The sequence below is a fragment of the Heterocephalus glaber genome, unplaced genomic scaffold (assembly GCF_053883595.1).
Source record: "Heterocephalus glaber isolate CG9 unplaced genomic scaffold, H.glaber_assembly_v1.0 deba00001481, whole genome shotgun sequence".
NCBI lineage: Eukaryota > Metazoa > Chordata > Mammalia > Rodentia > Bathyergidae > Heterocephalus > Heterocephalus glaber.
The window spans coordinates 1,320,287-1,337,791 of NW_028258317.1; the positions used below are offsets into that span (position 1 = coordinate 1,320,287).

A 17,505-nucleotide genomic window follows, 5' to 3' on the forward strand; every position below is an offset into this window, starting at 1 on the left:
AAGGAGAAAAGATGATTTGGAGAAGTGTTTAATGGCAAGATTTTATTCTTCCTTTTAGAGACCAGGTGCAAAGCTCCTTCTGGGTTTCCGAATGGGGAGGTTGATGTGGAAAACACCACAGCGGGACTCAGCGTCATCTACTCCTGCCACAGAGGCTACAGCCTGGAAGGGCCGCCTGGGGCACAGTGCACTGAAAATGGAACGTGGAGCCACCCAGTTCCTCTCTGCAAACGTGTGTGTTGATTTTAGGACCAGTTTTAATCAGATTGGGTTTCATGATTAGCTTCCCCCATATATAAAACAGAGGATTACCCCAGAGAAAGCAATCCATGCCTATCAAACCAAATTGCATGGAGTATTTTTAAAAATCCACTTGTATTATCTGAAACATCCTAAGAATCAGCTTTTATCAGATTCCTTTGCTGTTTACAAGTTCAAGGCACTATGAAATAATGCAACTTAACCCATTTATGTAGAAGATTGCATTTTTTGAATTTTTGTATGAAATTTATAGTGTTACCTAGAAAAATTCAAGGAACAAGAATTTGAGGAGAAAATTTTCTGTTATGTTCCACTATTATAAGCATTGCAAAAATGGAATGCTATGCATAAATGGGTTAATGAATATTGGCTGTATGTAATGAATTCTATTAAGGATAGGAAAGGGGTAAAGAAAGAAATAATGTTTAAAATATAATGTTTATATGATTAAAAGTTAGGTATAATCAATCACTTGAATGAAAACAATATTCACAAACAAGATAAAGTCGACAGAGCTCTGCTTCTTAAAGTAACTGTATCACAATGCGGTAACTGAGCCTTTAAGGTTTAGCAGAAGCATACCTCAGTAACCAAGATTTCTTCTGAGCCCATTTAAAATCAGAATAACTAAAATTATTTTAAATATATGTCGATATGGTGTCACACATTTGCACTAAGCAAGCCTAGCACCATCAATTCCTGTGTTTCCTTCAAACCTATAAACATAAATCCATCTTTATCAATAAGGCTTGCAAACTCTAAATTGAATTTCTGATATTTTGCTCATAGCAGCATGAGTCTAAAGTCATATTCAACTCACACAGAAATGTCTGGTGATTCTCTGGTTCTATCCTTCCACAGGACATTCCATAAAGAAATAATTTGACAGAAGAATTTACCATGTCATTAATATTTTCCAGGTATTAAGGGAATATTTGATACACTCTTGATTTCTAATATGCATTTTGTTCCCTCCATGCTCATCAAAAAAGATCTAAAATAATCTTTAGACTATACTTTCGGACAGCTATTTAATTTTCCATTTTAGACTTGTAAGACCCTCCTTAGGGGTTGAAAATCTTGGTGTTTTCAGATCTTATCTGATTTTATCTGTACAAATTATTTCATGTAGATTCAAAACAAGTATGTATTTAATGTTTGTGAAGTGGAAGCTGAAGCAGGAAGGTCACAAGTTTAAATCTAACCTGAGCCACTTAGCAACTTAGCATGACCTTGTCTCAAAAAATATAAAAGGGAGGTAGGGAACTGTGGCTGTAGCCCAGTAGGAAAGCCCTGGGTTAAATCCACACACACATGAAAAAAGAGAGAATGAAGGAAAAAGACAGAATGAGAGAAAAAAAACAGAAAGAGAAAACTTGAAGTTCTATGGATTTTAAGACTAGTGATCATCAGTGAGAAACCATCTCCTGCAGGAGTCTACTCTGCCTTTAAAGAAATAAATTAGAGGGCCAGGGATTTAGTTCAGTGGTTCCACTGCCTGCCTTGCAAGTGCAAGGACCCGAGTTTGATCCCTGGTACCAAAAAAAAAAAAAAAAGAAAGAAAGAAATTAGGAAAAGGGGGAAAATATCAGTAAGCATTTTCTTTTCTTTTCTCTTTAACAGCAAATCCATGTCCTGTCCCTTTTGTGATTCCTGAGAATGCTCTGTTGTCTGAAAAGGAGTTTTATGTTGATCAGAATGTGTCTATCCAGTGTCGAGAAGGGTTCCTACTCAAGGGCCAAGGTGTCATCACCTGCAACCCTGATGAGACGTGGACACACACGAGTGCCAAATGTGAAAGTGAGTCAACAGGGGGAACCCAGTGCCTGCTGTTAGCATGAAATGCTTTCTCATCTTTGTGAAGTTGCTTTCACAAAAGAAACTTAAATGTATATATTTAGATCTCTACACTGTCATAGTTATCTTCTGCATTCAAAATGTTTTTTAAAATTTTAAAGAACTTTTAATATCAAACATTTTTTTAAAAATCTTTCTAGAACTAAGCTAAAACTAACCTGAACAGGATTCACTGAGCAGATTTTCAAAGTGTGCTCTTCCAAGAATAAGCAAGAAATTAAATTTAAAATACACATTTTTTTCACATTCTCAGAATCCCCAAACTATCCTTTAATAGACTACAAGTCCTTGGTGAATACAAAAATTATTCTATAGCTCTTAAACTTGAGCCAATTTTACAACCTAGAGAGTTTTTTAAAGGGCAAATGCTGGAGGCCCAGCCTTAGAGTTTCTGAATCAGTGGGTCTGGAATGAAATGTGACACTTTGCACTTTTAACAAGTTCCTGGGTGTTGCTTATTAGGCTACTGCTGCTCTAGGAACCATAATTTCAGAACCACTGGGCTAGCATGATGTTGATTTACCCAGGGTGTGACATTATATGCCTCAGTCTGGCAACGTCTCTTTCTACCATGTGATAACTCATAACATCTCTTAACATGCACTTCCTGCTTCCTCTTAAAACATCTCCCCTGTCCAACTTCCTGCCCTCTAACTTCCCTTGTTGCCCACACTACTCCCTCAACAGCAATCAATATATCTTTTGGGTCTAACCACATGCAAGGTGCTGGACTACATAATATAGGACCAGTATATGATCCCCACAATGATCTCCGTCTTTAGAACATCCACACTCCATCTAACGAGATTAGAATTCTGAGTGTGAGATCTGGATTTGAATTCTGTCCTCAAAGATTTTAACTGTCAACTCATATTAGTGGCTTACTTTTTCTGAGTCTCTGCGTCTCATTTGTTAATAGTGCCAATAATACCTATCTTACAGGTTTGTTATCAAGAATAGATAAATTGGTATCTACCACGTTATGCCCATCTCCAGATGAGGAAGAGATACCCACAAGCCTAAACCCCTGAATTTTCAACTAGTAACCTACTGTAGTATTAGAAAGTTGATTTTTCTTCCAGATAAATGTGGACTATAATATTGGTGGGATTTAGGTCCCAAATACTTAGAAAATCTACCATTAATAAAATGGAAAGAGTTAAGTATGTGCAATTGAAATTCTCTTTGGCCCTGCACTCTAGTTGAGAGCCATCAGACTGAAGGAAAGCAGGCCAAGTGACCTCATTCTGCCCATATATCCACACCTTGGCCTTGGCTCTCCAAGACTTACCATTCAGGCCACAGGGGGCAAAAGAGTAAGAAGAGACGTGCATTTACTACAAATGTTCCTTCTATGCATGCTTAATTATTCCACAGTCTTCTTGCAAGGGTTGGGAGTTGCCTTGGAGAAGAGACAGTTTCCTTGTTGCTTATTATCCTCAATCCTCGTTTGTGTTTTCTATTAGAGGGGAAATCTTTGGTTTAAAACCAAATATCCTTCCTTCCCCTAATCAGCAGCCTTCTCATTCTGTTCACCTACCTCCAGCATTTATCTCTATCAATCAAAGATTAAAATGTAATGTATAAAATATTTGCCCCAGGAGAGTATGTAAAATGCAGATTCATAAGCCAAGAAGCCCAGAAATGTGCATTTTTAATAAGAACCCTAAGTGATTCCGGTAAAGGTAGAATGAAATCTAGGATTTGATTTTCAAACTGCTACAAACCAACCTTCAGCTCACCATGAGTTCGCCAACCAGGAGCTTCTTTCCCTCTGACCCACCCAGACTTTATAACCTGCCCAGTCCAAATACCACTTACACTGCACTTCATACCCTGGTGATCTTAAGTATAGTTATTATGTTCACTTCAATATCCCTACAGTAGGGTGTCTGTTCCAATACTGCAGCTCAGTTTAGGTTATATTGTAGTATTTCTTTATCTGTCTTTCCCTACTTCTCTGAACAAAGAATCAGCATTTTCCTCATTTATGTCTTTCAAGTTTCTGATACATAGTAGGCATTTTGTCCCACTTAGAAGGAAAAGAAAATTTAGAAAGACCATAAAAATTTATCATCCCTCTACCAAGTTTTTAATAGTATTATGACAACAAAGTGACCTTTTAGAAGCCAGGTTAGGAAGACTTTTCATCTAAAAATTGGACTTACACAAATGGAAACTAACTAGATTCCTTACTTCATTTCAGTCAGGATGCCTTTTGATCCATCCCAGCATATACTAGTCATCATAAAGCTTCTTATAAAATCCTAAAGCAAAATTAGTTATAAAAATTTTTATTTGAATGTAAAACACATGTCCCTTTTAAGAAATAGGATTGTTATTCAGTTTAACAGATACCAAAAGTAGAGTACCACTGCTTTACAGTACTACAAAGGAAGAAACTAATGGGAAACTTTGAATTTTGTAAGCTTTGTCAATAAGACATGGACAATATTCATTGATTTACTCCTTTTCCAAATATCCATCAAACTTTCACTAGTTGTTTTGGGAACAACTAAAACATTCCTGATTGAATATACAGTGCTGCTGTTCATGATCTTTACTCTGAAACAGTAGAATACAATCTTCTTATTTTTCCTCTTCTAGTTTAATAAGAGCATCCTACATTGACATTTTCATGCAGCCACCTCTTTGGTGAGGTACAAGAGCTCATTTTTATTTTCCTACAGACTTCTTTCCTTGAGATTATAATAGTTCAGCTTCAGTATTTGAAGCAGAGGGCAAAAATCTTTTGGTCTTGTACGTATAATTGTTCTCAACAGCTGATGACTCTCTTAGATCCTACCTAGTATTCAAGATATTAATGCTCCCCTTATGTATCTTGCTCTTTAGATTAATTCAGCCTTAGAGAGGGCATTGTACACTCAGTCTGAGTTAGTAGCACAGGCTTAATTTTTTTTGTTATTTATTTGGTTTTCTTGGTCTTCCTACAGAAATCTCATGTGGCCCACCAACTCATGTAGAAAATGCAATTGCTCGAGGCACATACTACCAATATGGGGACATGATCACCTACTCCTGTTATAGTGGGTACATGCTGGAGGGTTCCCTAAGGAGTGTTTGCTTAGAAAATGGAACATGGACATCACCTCCTATCTGCAGAGGTAAGGAAATATTTGAATGATTATTTCTTAGTGAAGCTGCAGGGAAATATATATAAAAGTCTAACATGACAAGCAATCAGTATGTATCAAATTTTTGTTACTTTACTTGTCCTTGACTTTAGATTTTCTCTTAACAATTGTGTCATTTTTCTCCACTTTATTGTTTTGAAAGCTTACACATAAAACTCTTAGTTTTTATGCTTGAAATTATGCAAAAAATGGAAAAAATAATAAGGTATTCAACAATATCTCTCTAAAATTTAAATCACGGTAATTATTTTCATTCAGTCCATAAATATAAGCTTCCAGCCAAAAACCACGCTAATGAAAAAGACCATCATAATGAATAAACTAAAACAATTGAGTCAATGGGTGGGTTGTCCACATGGGCAATGGTTAGATTTGGATTTGAAGTGAAAATGTATGTCAAAGTCTTAAATTGTGGATGAGGTGGGCCAGGGAGAATTGAGGAAATCAATGGATGAATAACACAGCCTCAAAAGGGAAGGTTACTATAGGAGAAAAGAGATTAATTAATTATCTGGGAGCAACAATAAGAAATGCAATGACTAACCCACTGGAGGTAAGAGAATATACCGCCTTTCTTGAAAGGGCTGTGGAGGATGGCCATCCTAGTGGAGTAGCCCAGGCTTCCCTTAAAGTCCTGAATCAAAACAAAGGTTATGTGCTCACTTGCTCATTTCCTCACTTGTTTGTTTTAAGATATTCAAACATTTTCAAATCTTCTGGAAAGGACATTTCCTCTGGCCTACATCCACAGGAGCTATTCTCTATCCCTACATAAACCACTTTGTCCCCTCCTATCCCAAATCCTCCAAATAACTAAAACTTTGCTAGCCACACTCCCAGAACTGCCTAAGAATTTTTGTGTCTCTTGAGCTCATAATGTTCACCTGCAAGCCTGAAACCATGGGACTAGTTCTGCAGCAATTCCCCTGGGGTGAGTTATGTTTGTTACTGGTTCCTTAAGCACACACTGAACAACTACTCTGAAGACATCACCCAGACCTTGTGGTATTCGCTCCTTCAAAGAGCTCATAGTCTACTAGAGGAAAGAGACAAATGTACCAAAAAATAAATAAATAAAGATGTAGTGTGTTTGCATCAAAGAAATGAGTTCTTGTGTCTTGTGAATAAAGCTGACCTTTCCTCATGTAGGGAATGGGAATACCTGGGAAGGTTTAATGGGGAATGTTAAACCTGTCATTGGGTCTTAAAGCCATTATCCGGGGAAAGAGAGAAAAGGACATTCTGAATGGAGACAAGGAGGAATTAGAGAATGGCATATTTATTTGTACTCTGCCTTTTTCTTTATAAGAAGATAAGCATTTTCCATGTCTTTTAAATCAGAATATATATGAATATATATTATATATCTATCTGTCCATCTAGATAAACATACTCGAGACACATGCTTGAGATGCCCTTGTGAATGTGATGTTGAAATCTCACCTAGGGTTCAAGGATATTAGCCAGAAAAGTATATATGGGCTTTTTGTACTTTCCTTTGTATAAGAAAGTGTTGGGTATATTTAACATACATGATTTTAGGAGATACATATAGATAGTAAAATGGTTACTGTATTGAAACAAACTAACATATCTGTCACCACACATAGATATATTTTTTGTAGCAGGAGCACCTAAAAATCTATTCATTAGGCTAAAGTTTAAAATATAATACAATGTTATTACTTAAAGTCCTGGTATTTTACATTAGATCTCTTAACTTGTTCATCCTACCCATCTGCTACTTTATATCCTTTGACCTTCACCTTCCCATCCCTTCCTCCTATAGAAATGTATGGATGAGTAGTCCTGGGAAGGGACTCTGAGCAACACTATCATTTTCAGAGAAGAAAGGAAAGGGGAGGAACATGAGAAGGAGGAGCCAGCAAAGTGAGGGAAAATCAGAAGGGACTCATAGCCCAAGATCCAAAGGAGGAGATATTTTTGGAAAGAAGAGCAGTGACCAACCATGGCTCATGCTCAGGAAGGACAAGTAAAAGAGAAGCCAAAGCATGTGCACTTGGTTGCTTGGTTTAGTGAGGTAAATTGGAGTCATTTAAGGATGTGTTGACAGCTGAAGCCAAATTACTAGTCTGAAGAGTAAGGAAGAGGCAAAGAAATAATAAAAGCAAGAGCAAACCACTCTTTAGAGTGCAAATGGGAAAAGGGGAAAAGTATTAATCCAGTATCATTACAGACTATGAGATAAACTAGACTATGAGATAAACATATTTATTTGAGGTGATTTGGAGAAGAATGTGAAGTAAGAGAGTTTTTTTAAAGATAGAAGATAATGAAGGGCTGGGCATGGTGATGCACATCTGTAATTCCAGCACTTAGGAGGCTGAGGCAGGAGGATATCTGAGAGTTCAAGGCCAGCTTGGGCTACATAGTCAGTTCAAGGACACCCTGAAGTACATCAAAAAACAGATAGGTAGGCACAAGAGGAGGCTTCTGGGGCACTGTACAACCCCTGCCAGCACACTGGAGGTAAGCCACTCCCAGCACACAAGAGGAGGCTTCCAGGCCACCATACCACCCCTACCAGCACACAGGAGGTGAGCCATGTGGGCACCAGCAGCACACCCCCCATCGAAATGAGAAGACACGTAAACAAGTCTCAAAACCAGACTTCCAGATCACTTACAGTAACTCCAAATGGGAAACAAGATGGAACACTGTAATACGCAACCACCTGGACTCCCTGAACTGGCAACAAAAGAAGATCTGGAAAACATGAAATCAGAAATAATTTCTCAGATAACAGCAGAGACTGCACTCATAGTGCAAGACATGATTAATAAATCAAGAGGAGCTGATGCCCTACCGAGGTCCTGAGTCACACAAAACACTCCGAATCACCTCGCTGCAGACAGGCAGGTCTGTACACACCCTACCGAGGTCCTGAGTCGTGCAGAAGATACCAAATCACCCCGCTGCAGACAGGCAGGTCTGCCCCTGCCCTACCGAGGTCCTAAGTCACACAGAACACGCCAAATCAGCCCGCTGCAGACAGGCAGGTCTGTGCACGCCCTACCTAGGTCTGGAGTCACACAGAAGATGCCGAATGACCCCACTGCAGACAGGCAGGTCTGCCCATGCCTTATCTAGGTCCTGAGTTGCACAGAACACACCGAATCAGCTGGCTGCAGACAGGTAGGTCTGTGCACGCTCTACCTAGGTCCTGAGTCACGCGGAAGACACCAAATGACCCTGCTGCAGACAGGCAGCCACCTGAATCCACACTACAAAGATGCAGAGGACACCAGACCACCAGAAGAAGGTACTGAGTCCCACTGTTCCCGGCCCAGAGGTAGGAGCTTCTGAGCCATCGTCCCACTGCTCCTGGTCCAGAGGAAGGGGCTTCCCAGTCACCACCCATCCCGCTGTTCCCAGCCAGGAGGAAAGGGCTTTCGGGCCACCTTCTGTCCCTCTGCTCCTGGCCCAGAGGAAGGGGCTTCCAGGCCACCATCCCTCCCACCGCTCCCAGCCCAGAGGGAGGGGCTTCTGAGCCACCATCCCACTGCTCCTGGTACAGAGGGAGGGGCTTCCCTGCCACCATCCCTCCCGCTGCTCCCAGCCCATGGGAAAGGGCTTTTGGGTCACCATCCCTACTGCTGCTCCCAGCCCCTGTCCCACCTCAGCCAACTCAGAAGGGGTAATCCATGCAGGTGCTAACAGCTTCCTGCCCCCATTGAAATGAGAAAACACGTAAATAAGTCTCAAAACCAGACTTCCAGATCACCTACAGCAACCCCAAAGGGAAATGAGATGGAACACTCTGATACTCAACCACCTGGACCCACTGAACTGGCAACAAAAGGAGATCTGGAAAAAATGAAATCAGAAATAATTTCTCAGATAACAGGAGAAATTGTGCGCTTACTGCAAGACATGATTAATAAATCTAGAGAGGAGCTGAGGAACATGATGGAATCCCAACATAAGAAACAAATGGAATCCATAAAACAGATGCAAATAGATTTCCAGGACATGAAAAACTCCACTGAAAGTCCACACAGCAGAATGAGCCAATGTGAGGACAGAATTTCAGATATAGAAGATAAGATTGTAATTAGTGACCAGGAAAAGAAAAATTGCTTCAAAATTATAAGGGAACATGAGAAATCAATCCAGCAGCTGCTAGATGATGCAAAAAAGAATAACATAAAACTGATTGGAGTCAATGAAGAAACAGGAGAGAGTGCAGATGACATAAAAAAATCTCTTCACAGAAATCATGGCAGAAAACTTCCCAAGCAGAGGAAAAGAGCTTGACATACAGATAAGTGAGGCATATAGGACTCCAAATAGCCTTGATCAAAAACATCTACACATAGGCATATAATTGTTAAGATTCCAGAAACACAACAGAAGAACAAAGTTCTCCAAGCAGTCAGAGAAAAGAAACAAATCACATACAAAGGAAAGCCCATCAGAACCACAGCAGACTTCTCAACACAAACCATCAAGGCAAGAAGAACTTGGAGTGACATATTCCAAGCCCCAAAAGAAAACGGCTTCCAACCCAGTTTGATGTACCCTGCACAACTATCTTTCAAAATGGATAGAGAAATAAGATACTTTCATGACAAAGAGCACCTTAGGAACTTCGTGAATACCAGACCAGCACTCCAAAGAATTTTACACAATATCCTAGGAACAGACATTGAGGATCACAACCCCAGGAAGCAAACCAGAATAAACCCATCTGGCATGACAAGAAATTAAATGTAAAGAGGGAGAACCCAACAAAAAGAAAAAGTCATGGCAATGACAAGTCAATACGTTTCAGTTATAACCATCAACGTTAATGGTCTCAATTCACCAATCAAAGGAAATAGACTGGCAGAATGGGTCAAGAAGCAAAATCCAACAATATGCTGCATATAAGAAACACACTTCATTCAAAAGGAAACTCATAGACTGAAAGTTAAAGGGTGGAAAACAATACTGCATGTGACAGGAACCCGAAAAAAAGGAGGAGTAGCTATGCTCCTGGCAGATCAAGTAGATTTCAAGCCAACACTGATGAAGAGAGATGAAGAAGGACACTACATCCTTGTAAAGGGAAGAATCTGAGAGGAAGAGATGACAATCATAAATATCTATGCACCAAACACTAGTGCACCCAACTATGTAAAACAAATACTAATGGACATGAAAAGTCATATATGCACTAATACAATTGTAGTGGGGGACCTCAACACCCCACTGTCACAAATAGATAGATCAACTAGACAAAAAATAAGTAGTGATATACTAGAACTCAATCAAACTCTTGAACAAATGAACTTAACAGATGATTACAGAGCCTTCCACACCACAAAATCAGAATTCTTCTCAGAATTCTTCTCAGCTGCACATGGGTCATTCTCCAAAATAGACCACATACTCACACATAGAACATGTTTAAGTAAGTGCAAAGGAATTGAAGTTATCCCCTGTATATTATCAGACCATAGTGTGATGAAATTGGAGATCCATAGCAAAAAAACTCAAAAAATTTCATAAACACGTGGAAATTGAACAACACACTTCTGAATAACCAATGGGTCACAGAGGAAATTAAAGAAGAAATCAGACAGTTCCTTCAATTAAATGACAATGACAATACAACATATCGGAATCTATGGGACACAATGAAAGCAGTCTTATGAGGGAAATTCATAGCAGTGAATACACATATTAGGAAAACAGAATGAGCCCAATTAAACAACCTGATGCTGAACCTCAAGCTTCTAGAAAAAGAAGAGCAGGACGACCCCAAAGCTCATACAAGGGAGGAAATTATAAAGATCAGAAGAAAAATCAATGCAATGGAGACTAAGAGAATGATACAAAAAATCAATGAAGCCAAGAGTTGGTTCTTTGAAAGAATCAACAAAATTGACAAACCTTTAGCCAACCTTGTCAGAAAAAGGAAAGAAAAGGCCCAAATCCATGTAATTAGGAATGAAAAGTGTGAAACTACAACAGACCCAGCAGAAATCCAGAGGATCATCAATACCTACTTCCAGAACCTATACGCCAATAAGATGGACAACACAGAAGAAATGGACAGATTCCTAGATACAAATGAATTACCGAAGTTGAACGAAGAAGACCTAAAAATTCTGAACAACCCAATATCAACCAATGAAATTGAAAATGTAATTAAAAACTTATCAACTAAGAAAAGCCTGGGCCCTGATGGCTTCACTGCTGAATTCTACAAGACATTTAGAGAGGAACTGCTGCCACTACTGTTGAAACTCTTCAATGAAATTGAAAGGGAAGCAATACTCCCAAATTCATTCCTGGAAGCAAGCATCACCTTGATCTTCAAAGCAGCGAAAGACCCAACTGAAAAAGAGAACTATAGGTCAATCTCACTAATGAACATAGATGCAAAAATCCTTAATAAGATAATGGCAAACAGAATGCAGAAGATCATCAAGAAGATCATACACCCTGATCAAGTGGGATTCATCCCAGGGATGCAGGGATGGTTCAATATATGAAAATCAATCAATGTAGTACAGAATATCAATAGAGCCAAAGACAAAAACCATATGATTATCTCCATAGATGCAGAAAAAGCATTTGATAAAATCCAACATGCATTTATGATAAAAACCCTACAAAAAATTGGAATAGATGGTCTCTACCTCAAACTGATAGAAACCATCTATGAAAAACCAGCAGCCAATATCCTACTAAATGGTCAAAAACTGAAATCCTTCACACTAAAATCAGGAACAAGACAAGGATGTCCACTGTCACCACTCTTGTTCAATATAGTTCTGGAAACATTAGCCATGGCAATTAGACAAGAGAAAGAAATAAAAAGAATAAACATAGGTAATGAAGAAGTCAAATTGTCATTATTTGCAGATGACATGATACTCTATATAGAAGACCCCATGAACTCCACCAAAAGTCTTCTAGACTTAATAACCAAATTCAGTCAAGTAGCTGGTTACAAGGTCAACACACAAAAATCAATAGCTTTCCTCTACACCAATGACAGACTCACTGAGAGAGAAATAGGGCAAATAATTCCTTTCACAATAGCATCCAAAACACTGAAATACCTAGGAATCATCCTAACAAAAGAAATCAAAGACCCCCTCTCTGAAAACTATGGCACTCTGAAAAGAGAGATTGAAGATGATATCAGAAAATGGACAGACATCCCCTGCTTCTGGGTAGGAAGGATTAATAGAGTGAAAATGACCATACTTCCAAAACTGCCATATAGATTTAATGCAATTCCAATTGAGATCCCAGGAGCATACTTCATAGACCTTGAGAAAACAATCTAAAAATTCATTTGGAGCAAGAAGAGACCCAGAATAGCAAAAGCAATTCTAGGTAACAGAGACATGCCGGGGGGTATCACAATCCCCAACCTGAAACTCTACTACAAAGCTACTGTGATAAAAACAGCATGGTACTGGCAAAGAAACAGACTTGAGGACCAGTGGAACAGATTAGAAGATGCAGAAACAATGCCAGACACACTCAGCCATCTCATCTTCGACAAAGGAGCCAAACACCCTCACTGGAGGAAAGATAGCCTCTTTAATAAATGGTGCTGGAAAAATTGGGCTTCAACTTGCCAAAGATTAAAACTAGACCTGTATCTCTCACCGTGCACTAAACTAAAATCAAAATGGATTAAAGATCTAAATATTCAAATAGAAACTCTAAACCAGTTGGAACAGAGGTTAGGTAGAACCCTTGAAGACATCGGTGTAGGAAAAGATTTTATGAACAAAACCTCAGTTGCCCATGAACTAGCACAAACAATCAAAAAATGGGATCTCTTCTTTATTAAAAAGCTTCTGCACAGCAAGAGAAACCACCAGCAGTGTGAAGAGACAACCCACAATGTGGGAACAAATCTTCATCTGCTCTTCCTCAGACAAAGGTCTACTATCTCGAATCTATAAAGAACTTAAAAAGATCAGACCTCCCAAATTTAAAGACCCAATCCAAAAATGGACATCTGAAATGAACAGACATTTCTCAGACAAAGAAGTAGAAATAGCAAATAAATACATGAAAATATGTTCAACATCACTGGTCATTTGAGAGATGCAAATGAAAACAAGGCTGAGATTCCACTTCACTCCAGAAAGAATGGCTGCTATCATGAAATCAACCAATAACAAATGCTGCCGGGGCTGTGGGGAAAGAGGGATTCCTGCTCCACTGCTGGTGGGAGTGTAGACTGGTGCAAGCACTGTAGAAATCAGTGTGGAGATACCTCAAAGAACTAGGACTGGAAGTCCCATTTGACCCCACTATTCCACTGCTGGGGATCTTCCCCAAAGAATTCAAAGAATCATACCACAGTGATATATGTGCACCCATGTTCATAGCAGCACAGTTTGTAATAGCTAAAACTTGGAAACAGGCCAAATGCCCATCAACTGGAGACTGGATAAAGACAATGTGGTTTTTTAATAAAATGGTGTACTACTCAACCATAAAAAATGAGAAATTAGAGACATTTTTAGCTAAGTGGATGCACATTGAGGCAATACTCTTAAGTGAAATAAATAGGACACACATGTGTAAATACCAAATAGTTTCTCTGGTGTGAGAAACTGAAAGTGTAAATAAGGACTAAATGTATAATAGGTCATGTGAAATAGGAAGAAAAGGGGCAAAGCGGAAGGAAGTGGGAGGGCTAGGGGAAAGGATAGAAGGGAATGGGATTAATATGAGAAAATGGAAGAATAGGAACAAAATCTCTGTAAATAGGGAGGACTGGAGGGGTTGAAGGGAAGGCTGGGCAAGGGTGAAAAATAAGAACCAAGAAAGACTATGTAAAGGTGCAAATTTCCAGTGATGAATGTCATTATATTGTATACCTAAAATGTACCAATGATTAGAATGAATAATCGATAATGTAACTAGGAATAAAAGGTCCAAAGGGGTAGGGGTAGTGGGAGGGGCAGGGGAAAGGAAAGAAGGGAAAGGAAAAAATGATGAGAAATGGAAAAAATGGAAATAAAGTCTTTATAAATAGGGAAGGGTAGAGGGTGTGAAGGGAGGGCTATGAATGGGGAAAAAATAAGAACCAAGATGCATTATATAAAGGTACAATTCCCAATGAGAAATGTAATTGTGTTGTATACCTATAATGTACTAATAAAAGAATTTAATACAAAAAAAAAGGAGGAGCTCAGGAATAAGATGGAATCCCAACATAGGAAACAAATAGAATCCATGAAATAGATGCAAACAGATTTCCAGGAGATTAAAAACTCCATTGAAAGTCTACGCAACAGAATGAAACAATGTGAGGACAGAATGTCAGATATAGAAGATAAGATTGCAATTAGTGACCAAGAAAAGAAAAATTGCTTTAATATTGTAAGGGACCATGAGAAATCGATCCAGCAGCTGCTAGATGACGTAAAGAAGAATAACATAAGACAGATTGGAGTCAATGAAGAAACAGGAGAGAGTGCAGATGACATAAAAAACTGTTCACAGAAGTGATGGCAGAAAACTTCCCAAGCAGAGGAAAAGAATCTGACATACAGGTAAGTGAGGCATATAGGACTCCAACTACCCTTGATCAAAAAAATCTAAACATAGGCAGATAATTGTTAAGATTCCAGAAACCCAACAGAAGAACAAAGTTCTACAAGCAGTTAGAGAAAAGAAACAAATCACATACAAAGGAAAGCCCATCAGAATCACAGCAGACTTCTCAATGCAAACCCTCAAAGCAAGAAGAGCTTGGAGTGATGTATTTCAAGCCCTAAAGGAAAACAGCCTCCAACCCAGATTGATGTATCCTGCAAAACTATCTTTCAAAATTGAAGTAGAAATAAGATACTTTCATGACAAAGAGCACCTTAGGAACTTCATGAATACCAAACCAGCACTCCAAAAAATTTTAGACAAAATCCTAGGAAATGACAGTAAGGATCCCAACCCCAGGAAGCCCAGCAGAATGAATCCTTTGGGCGTGACAAAAAATTAAACGCAAAGGGGGAGAATCCAACAAAAAGAAAAGTCAATATCAATGAGTTATAACCATCAATGTTAATGGTCTCAATTCACCAATCAAAAGAAATAGGCTAGCAGAATGGGTCAAGAAGTAAGATCCAACAATATGCTGATACAAGAAACACATTTAATTCAAAAAGAAACTCATAGATTGAAAGTTAAAGGTTGGAAAACAATACTCCATGTGACAGGAACCCAAAAACAAAGCCAAGAGTAGCTATTCTCTTTGCAGATCAAGTGGATTTCAAATGAAAATCTGAAACACTCTAGTCCCAAGAATTTCAGAAAAGAGATATTCAACTTGTATGTACAAATTTATTGTGAGCATGTGTTTTCATTCCTCTTAAGGAAAAACTTAACAACAGGACTGTTGGTTCTTAACAGTATTACAAGAAATTTCTATATTGTTTTCAAAATGGTTTTGTCATTTTACATTCACACTAGCAGTATAGAAAGTTCTAACTGGTTCACACCTAAGCTGACATTTGTTCTTTTAAACTTTTACCTTCATCTCCCTAATGAGTGTATAATTCAATCTTGTTATTGTACTGATTAGTATTTTTCTGATTCTGGTGTTGCACATCTTTCCTTGTGCAACATATTCTTGTGTCTACTTTTTAATTGGGTTGTCTATTAATGAGCTGTAAGAGCTCTTTATGTATTCTGGTCATAGGTTATATGCACTATAAATATGGTCTGTTTAAGGACTACTTTTCATTTTCTTAATGATGTCATTTAAAGTTCTAAATATTGATGGAATCTCATTTATCAATTTTTTTCTTTTATACATCATGGTTTTTATACCCTAGGAAATTCTTGCCTACCCTAAATTCACAAACATTTTCCCTTATAATTTCTTCTTAAAGTTTTATACTTTTAGGCTTTCTTATTTAGGTTCATAGATCCCTTAAAATTAATTTCATGTATGGAAAAAAAGGGTTGAGGTTAATTTTTTATATATGGATACCAGGGGTTCTAGTGCCATTTGCTGAAAACAATATCTTTTCCTGTGCTCTTGAATTGAGTTTATGTTCTATAAAATGTTAATGTTAAATAATCTTTCAAAACTCAGTGGACCCTATATGTGTGATTCTATTTCTAGATTCTCTGTTTTATTCAAATGATCTATTTGTCTTTCCTTATACCAACACTGCCTTGATTACTGTAGCTTTAGAGGAATTCTTAAAATTAGGTACTAAATGTCTTCCAACACTCTTTTTATTTTTCTTTTTACTTTTCTAGGTCCTTTGTACTCCTACATAACTTTTAAATTTCAATATCCAATTCTTCATTTATAGCAAGTATACATAGACCTAAATTTTTATATATACCTTGTATTTTCTAATCCTGCTAAATTCAAATACAAGTTCTAGGGGCTCCTAGAGATTTCTTAGTATTTTCTCTGTAGATGATCATTTCATCTACATATAAAGATTTTGCTTCTGCCGTGCCAATCCTATGCTAATTATGTCATTTTATTGCCAGACTCTTTTGGTTTAGGCCCATGTTTCAAAGTTTAATGGACAGCTGAAGAGTAAGCATATCTGCCCTTGTTCCCCACCTTAGGGAGAAAGCATTGTATCTTCTCCATTCATATAAGGCATTCTCGCTGGAAGTATGGAGTACATGTCTTTGATCTGTTGAGAAGGTTCTCTTCTACTTCTAGTCTCCTGGTAGCTTTTACCATGAACAGCTGTAGAATTTAGTCCAATACTTTTTCTCCAACTAGTGACAGGATCATATGGCTTTTTCCTTTCCTCTGTTAAAATGATGACTTCTGGGGTGGATCTTCCAATGCTGAACCAACACTGCCATCCCTATAATAAAACCACTTTCCACATACTGCCAGAGCTAACTTCTAATAGTTTGTTTTATTAAACAAATTTCTATCTATGTTCATACTTTTTTCTTCTATTATCTTTATCCAGTTTTAGGATTAGCACAATGTTGAGTTCCTAAAATGAGGGGAGAGATGTTCCTTTTTTTTTCTGCTTTAATTGTTTGATATAATTTATCAGTTAAAATATATATGAGCCTGTTGTCATATAGGTAGGTTTTCAAGCTAGGAATACACTTTCTTTAATAGGTGCTCTTCAAATTTTATATTTGCTCCAGAGTCAGTTTCCTTAATTTGTCTTCCAAGGTACCTCTTAGAAGTTGTCAAATTTATTTCAAAAAGGATTTTTATAATATGCTTTTTCTATATCCTTTTAAAATC

At 38.0% G+C, this 17,505-nt stretch overlaps 1 protein-coding gene across 2 annotated transcripts in view; it reads left to right on the top strand.

Moving 5' to 3' along the window:
- Nucleotides 1-17,505, top strand: part of Svep1 (sushi, von Willebrand factor type A, EGF and pentraxin domain containing 1) — a 235,937-nt gene that overhangs the window by 206,255 nt on the left and 12,177 nt on the right. For both annotated transcript variants that reach the window (XM_004848137.3, XM_021261140.2), the window contains 3 exons: nucleotides 59-232; nucleotides 1,885-2,061; nucleotides 5,073-5,243. In XM_004848137.3, the coding sequence (XP_004848194.2) occupies nucleotides 59-232; nucleotides 1,885-2,061; nucleotides 5,073-5,243 (522 nt within the window). The remainder of the gene's footprint in view (nucleotides 1-58; nucleotides 233-1,884; nucleotides 2,062-5,072; nucleotides 5,244-17,505) is intronic.